At 45.7% G+C, this 7,169-nt stretch overlaps 1 protein-coding gene and 1 pseudogene across 2 annotated transcripts in view; both read right to left on the bottom strand.

The window, feature by feature from the left end:
• Nucleotides 1-5,450, bottom strand: part of GNS (glucosamine (N-acetyl)-6-sulfatase) — a 45,228-nt gene extending 39,778 nt beyond the window's left edge. For both annotated transcript variants that reach the window (XM_015431152.4, XM_005571445.5), the window contains exon 1: nt 5,104-5,450. In XM_015431152.4, the coding sequence (XP_015286638.1) occupies nt 5,104-5,295 (192 nt within the window). In that variant the 5' untranslated portion in view covers nt 5,296-5,450. The remainder of the gene's footprint in view (nt 1-5,103) is intronic.
• A 1,398-nt stretch (nt 5,451-6,848) lies between these two features.
• Nucleotides 6,849-6,968, bottom strand: LOC123567818 (small nucleolar RNA U13; annotated as a pseudogene).
• Between the last annotated feature and the right edge of the window lie 201 nt (nt 6,969-7,169).

Consider the following 7,169-nt stretch of genomic DNA (forward strand, 5'->3'; position numbering starts at 1 on the left):
GTGATAAGTGCTGTGAAGAGAATAAACCAGGATGATGTGATTGCAGCTGGTGGGAGGAAAGGGGAACTACTTTAGATGGGTGGTCAGGAAAGGCCTCTCTTTCAGGAGGTAACTTGTACAGAGAGCCATGCGATGAGGAGTCAGTCACGCAAAGATTCAGAAGATGTTTCAGGCTGGGTATATAGCAATACAAGGGCTGCCAGAGGAAGGAGAGAGGCACCTGGGAGGAAACAGAGAAGCCAGTGTGGTGATGGAAGCAGCTTACTGAGGAGAAGGGAGAGGGAGGTAAGATGAGGTCAGAGAGGTAGGCAGGAGTCAGTGATGCAGGGCCATATAGGAATTTAGACTTTAGGCCCAGTGCAGTGGCTCACGCCTGTTATCCCAGGACTTTAGAAGGCAGAGGCAGGAGGACTGCTTGAGACCAGGAGTTTGAGACCAGCCTGGGCAACATAGCAAGACCCTGGCTCTACAACAAATACAAAAATTAGCTGGGCATGGTAGTGCGTGCCCGTAGTCCCAGTTACTTGGGAGGCTGAGGTGGGAGGATTGCTTGTGCCCGGAAGTTTGAGGTTATAGTGAGCTATGACTGTACCACTGCAATCTAGCCTAGGCAAGAAGAGTGAGACTTTGTCTCAAAAAAAAGTTATTAACTGTCATCTTTATACTGCTAACAATAGTACAAAAGATAATAATCATCTGTGCTTAATTGAAAAAGTCCCAAACAAGAAACCATACTGTACCCAAAATGTGTATGTGTCTCTATGCAAACTAGAAGGAAAAATGAATCCTTAAGATCTAGGCAAAGACAGCGGCTGATCAAGCTAAGGTCACGCAAGAGTCTTTAAGCAGTAGCCAATTTCATGTCCTCATGTGGGCAAACATGTTTCTCTGCTCACCCCAAGCAGAATCCTTTTCATTAAAACCCTAAAGAATCATTTACTTTCCTGGTTCCATGTATAGTTGTTCTGAAATGACACTTCTGATAATTCTGTGGCTAAAAATGGAAATTGTCTTGCTTTCAATTAAGCAATGACATATTTATTCTTCCCCGGCCTGGCACAGTGGCTCACACCTGTAATCCCACCACTTTGGGAGGCTTAAGATGGCAGATCACTTGAGGTCAGGAGTTTGAGACCAGCCTGGCCAATGGTGAAACCCCATCTCTACCAGAAATACAAAAATTAGCCGGGCATGCTGGTGGGTGCCTGTAAACCCAGCTACTTCAGAGGCTGAGACAGGGGAATCGCTTGAACGTGGGAGACGGAGGTTGCAGTGGGCTGAGATGGCGCCACTGCACTCCAACCTGGGTGACAGAGCAAGACTCCATCTCAAAAAAAAAAAAAAAATTTCTTCCCCTACCTTTTATCATAGTTTCTTCCATCACTTGCCTGAGGTTTTGGCCAAATGTCACTTTTCTTTTTTTTTTTTTTTTTTTTTGAGACAGAGTCTCACTCTGTTGCCCAGGCTGGAGTGCAGTGGCACAATCTCGGCTCACTGCAAGCTCCGCCTCCTGGGTTCACGCCATTCTCCTGCCTCAGCCTCCCGAGTAGCTGGGACTACAGGCACCCGCCACCACGCTCGGCTAATTTTTTTGTATTTTTAGTAGAGATGGGGTTTCACCGTGTTGGTCAGGATGGTCTCGATCTCCTGACCTCGTGATCTGCCTACCTTGGCCTCCCAAAGTGCTGGGATTACAGGCGTGAGTCACCGCGTCAGGCCAATGTCACTTTTCTTAAATGATTTTTTTTTTCCCGAGATGGAGTCTTGCTCTGTCACCCAGGCTAGAGTGCAGTGGCACAATCTTGGCCCACTGCAACCTCCACCTCCTGGGTTCAAGTGATTCTTCCGCCTCAGCTTCCCGAGTAGCTGGGACTACAGGCACATGCCACCATGCCCGGCTAATTTTTGTATTTTTAGTAGAGACGGGGTTTCACCATGCTGGCCAGGCTGGTCTTGAACTCCTGACCTCGTGATCTGCCCACCTCGGCCTCCCAAAGTGCTAGGATTATAGAGGTGAGCCACTGCGCCCAGCCGTGAATGATTTTTAAAAGAGCAACTTATGCTTCTGTGAAGAACAGTGTGTCCACCACACTACAATGATGTTTAAGTAAAATCAAGAAAGTGGTAAGAACAGTGTCCTGGCAAAATAAAAAATAAAAACAGAGTCCCACAGATACGTGGAACAAATACAATGAAATGTTAAAGATGATGCTACTATATAAAAGAACATTTCAAAGATGCCTGAAACATTCCACTATAAATCTAAATCATGTTGTAAGCACTATCTACAATCCTTTGACCTGAGTTAGTCTGGTAGGGGTTGACCACTGTTTATTTTGCCAACTATGGCAGCAATCTGCAATCTTTTTTAGGTTAGAGCTCTCTTTCCCCCAAAATGAAGATATTATATACAAAGTTTTACATGTAAATTAAGGAGTTCCATGATGTCACTGGCATCCCCGAATGTCACCTGCAGACTCACTGACCTATGATGTGATTATGCTGGTGTGGGTATGTGGAATGAAATCTGATTATCATCACAGTATTCTAGAACAGGAGAAAAAGCATGGTACTCTGAGATCATAAGATACCCAGGCTTTGTCCAGTATTAGCTATGTGAACCTTAGTCATGTCACTTAACCACCTTCCAGTTTTAGTTTCCTTTTAAGATAAGGATACTATGTACAGTAGAGGACTCCCGTGATGACTGAAGCACAAGTATAAAAATCCTCATGCTCTGCTCAGCTCCAAGTAAGTTCTCAAATGCTCTTGTCTTAGCTCTTCCCCTTGGAGTCCTGTTTGGCAATTAGTGGTAGAATATTCTGAAAAAGGCTAGAAGAGAATCCAGAATTCTTGAGTTGGGAACATTAAATCTGACTTATCTCCTCTATTCAACTTTGGTACCTCTCTCCAGTAGAAACACTTATTTAAAAAAAGAATCTCGGCCGAGACAATGGCTTATGCCTGTAATCCCAGCACTTTGGGAGGCTGAGGTGGGGGGATTACTTGAGTCCAGGAGTTCAAGACCGGCTTGGGCAACCTGGAGAAATCCTGTCTCTACAAAATATTAAAAAATTAGCTGGACGTGGTGCTGTGTGCCTGTAGTTCCAGCTACTAGGGAGACTGAGGCAGGAAGACTGCTTGAGACTAGGAGTTCAAGGCTGCAATGATCCTTGATTATACCACTGCACTCCAGCCTGGATAACAGAGCAAGACCCTGACTCAAAAAATCTGCTGCTGGCTTAACGAAGCAAATTGGATTAACATACTAAAAGGAAGAGACCTCAAATACACACAGACTACAGCCGTGGTTTATAAGAATTGAAGAAACTGAACTCTGAATACCTCATATTTAAGTAAAGAATTTTGTTTTCAACACCTAAAAAACCCTGACCTTTTAACTGAGTACTGTAGTCACTGCTAGAGAAGGCTTGCTTTTTCTGGACAAAACACTCAAGGACACAATTTTTTTTTTGTTTAAATAAAAAAGGAATGTTGTGAGCAGACAAGTAAGTGCAGTAGTTGGAAGAGTAGTGAAACTAAAGTGTAGGAGGAAAATTAAATCAAGATTGATGTCAACATGGCTTGGTAGAAACTAACAGACAATGAAGCATATATGGCAGGAAGAAGTGTGTAATCGAAATGCAAGCATCTTAAACATCAGCTATAAAAGACTCAAGCTCTTGAGCACAACCTAAGAAATATATTTTACAACTCGGGAAGAAAGATAGATAATGATTACCTTTAGCAAGTGTAACACACACACTCACACACGGCCATTTTCTATTCTACTCTATTCCAGAGGAAATAAAAAACGTTGATAGTCACTAAACTGATTTCACAACTCACTCACGGGTTGGGACCAGGGGCTTGAAGGACACTGAGCGAGGGTGTGTAATTACACAAGAAAAGTTAGGAACATCTTGCCTGGAGTATTTCATAGTCTCAGCATTCAGCTGAAAGCAAAAAGAGAACTGAAACGAATAAAGCAATAAAACATTTGGTTTTAAAGCGAAGAGAGGAATGCTGAACCCAGGGTTAGAGGACTCTGCCTCAACTACTCATGTCTTGGGCAAGTTGCTTTCTGGACCTCCATGGGGCAGGGGTTGGAGTGGATGTTTCCAAAGGTCACAGATTCCAGAATTCTGCAATACACAAGCAAAATTAACTCGGGGGAAAAAAAAAAAGAAGTCTTGTGACAACACCCATTAGATAGAAAATGAAACACTGACAGTCTCTAATGCAACAGTCAGGTGTTCAATCAGACTAATTGAATTTTCTTGATTCTTGTGAGGCAAAACACACCCTCAATAGTTCGACGGTCGGCCTACCAGATTAGTTCACTTCAGGCTTTTTTTTTTTTTAAGACGGAATCTCGCTCTGTAGCCAGGCTGGCGTGCAGTGGCCCAACCTCGGCTCACTGCAACTTCCGCCTCCCGGATTCAAGCGATTCTCCTTCCTCAGCCACCCAAGTAGCTGGGACTACAGGTGCGCGCCACCACGCCCAGCTAATTTTTGTATTTCTAGTAGGGACGGGGTTTCACCATGTTGGCCAGGATGGTCTAGATCTCTTGACCTTGTGATCCGCCCGCCTCGGCCTCCCAAAGAGCTGGGATTACAAGAGTGAGCCACCGCGCCCAGCCCAGTCTTATTTTTATAGACATCAGATACAGACATTGTATACAGGCACAAATGTGGAGGTCGTCTAGGTCCCTCATAAAGGGGACTGGACTTGTCTTTGATCCTCTAATCCAAAAGAAAAACAATCAGGGTTTGAGTGCTTTTAGCCAGCACCTGATCCTCATTGGTTCAACCCATCCTCCACTGGTCTCCACATGTTTATCTTGAGATATTAACGTAAACTCCACAGCAGTACGGTCCAGACTAGAAGCTGTGTGTGCTGTACGCAAGTGCCTCAATCCAGAAGGGAAATGAGTGTTGCAGTCCCTAACACCGGCATAAAGGGCCTCACGTGGGAAAACCAAACCTACCCAGGGATAAGACAGCCAGTTCGGGGAGGGGGGATGGGCACCGGGAAAGAGAGCAAGAAACCGGGGAGTCAGCCCCAGAGATAGAGGGGCGGGGCAGAAACAGAAGAGTTACCATGCCGCCGAGCACTTCGTCCTGGTCGTCCGTGAGGAGCAGCACCACGTTGGGCCTCCGGGTTCCCGCTGCCACCCCGAAGACCCCCAGGCAGCCGCCCAGCACCAGTAGCAGCAGCGCTGGGCTGCAGGAGGGCAGGTGGCGGGGGCTGCCCTGCCGGAGCCGACCTGGGGCTAGAGGCAGGAGCTGCATGGCGGACAGGCTCCGGGGTGACCCCGGGACGGGACGGAGGGACGCACAGGTAGCTGAAGGGCGAAAGGCCAACCAGCCGAAGGAAGAAAAAGCCTTGCCTTGAAGGCCGGTGGCTGGGGTCAGGCGTTTTCTCCCTAGGCGCGATCACGTGAGCCGGGGACAGGGGGCGGAGCACGCAGAGCGGTCACGTGACGGTCGGCGTGGGCGGGGCCACGGACAGGCGCAGCCGGGAGGGAGCCACCAGGCAGTGGCGGAAAAGGGGCGGAGAACCGGAAAAAAGGGCGGAGAACGGGAAAAAGGTCGAGACCCGTGCATACCTCACGCGCAGGCTCGGGTTGCGTTCTGGTAGGACCTGTTTCTGAGTGCTTGGTGGAAAGATTTAAATTGGGGGAAGAGAAGATGAAAAGCAGGAAAGAGTTGGCAAATACTAAGCAACAGATTAAGGAAGAGACAAGAAGACTGTACTTAACAGATACTATTATCAGCTGGTGAGGAAAGTAGACTCTACCATATTTAATCTCCAAGTCGAGGGGCACTTACTCAAGGCCCAGATGTTTAATCGTTTTTTATTTTCTCTACAACTTGTGAAATAAGTCTTAACATTCTCATTTGGCTCAGCCATTAAATTTGGAACTGGATTCCAGTTCAGCTCTCTTAACTCCAAAGCCTGATTATGTTCTGCTTTCCTCAGCTGACATTGTAGTTTGAAACAATTTAGGGATGTCCTGATCCTAATGGTCCTTGCTGACTTTTTAAACACCCTCTTGGAAGATTTTGGAGGTTGTGCAGATCGAACAAAAATCTTGAAACATGGTCATCCAACTGCATTATTAAGTAATCTTTAGCGGGGAATAGCCCTTGAAACTAGTTCCAGATATTTCTGTGGCCTCTCTGGAACAATTTGACTTTGCCCCTCTCCTGACGTCTATAAAAACAGATCTGATCGGGCGCGGTGACTCACGCCTGTAATCCCAGCACTTTGGGAGGCTGAGGCGGGTGTATCACCTGAGGTCAGGAGTTTGAGACCAGCCTGGCCAACATGGTGAAACCCCGTCTCTACTAAAATACAAAAATTAGCCGGTCATGGTGGGACGCACCTGTAATCCCAGCTACTCGAGAGGCTGAGGCACGGGAATGGCTTGAATCCAGGAGGCGGAGCTTGCAGTGAGCCACTGCACTCAGGCCTCAGGAACAGAGCGAGACTCTGTCTCAAAACAAACAAACAAACAAAAAATCACAGAGATCTTCCTGGCAAGGTGAACTGTCAAGTCATGTCCCCAGACTAATATAACAGGGTATAACCTCCTTGCTGGTAAAAGTATTTTCTCTGAGTTGATCTGTTTGCCAAGAAAAGTCTCTTAAAACTCGTGAAAACTATCCCAGAACTTAAAATATAATAAAAAATAAATAAAAATACAGAAACTCGTGAAAACACTATACTATAAGGTAAAAATAATGATGGAAACACTTTGAAACCTCATGTGTACAAGGATAGGGCTTATGCAAAAAAAAAAAAAAAAAGAAGAATTACCTTTATTATTTTGTTTTTTTCACCACAGAGGGGTAATGTGCTGAGTCCTAACAAGGTTTGAGGTACGGGTTTGAGGTAGGGGTCGTTAACTCACACCATAGCGTGAAAACCCAATCATCAGGCTTATGAACCACAAAAGGATCTTAATACTGTTTTTTGTTTGTTTGTTTGTTTTTAAGTAAGCCTACAGAAGGCAAAAGAAGCTTTAAAAAAATTAAGTAGTTTTTCTGCAAGAAACAATTATGCCGGAAATATGGCCAGAGCAGTTCCTAGACAACCAGAATACTTGGTTACAACCTTGGCCTAGGCCAATTTTTCAAGCTAGTTAGAATAACTAATCCTT

Source organism: Macaca fascicularis, chromosome 11 (assembly GCF_037993035.2).
Source record: "Macaca fascicularis isolate 582-1 chromosome 11, T2T-MFA8v1.1".
In the NCBI taxonomy this organism is placed as follows: domain Eukaryota; kingdom Metazoa; phylum Chordata; class Mammalia; order Primates; family Cercopithecidae; genus Macaca; species Macaca fascicularis.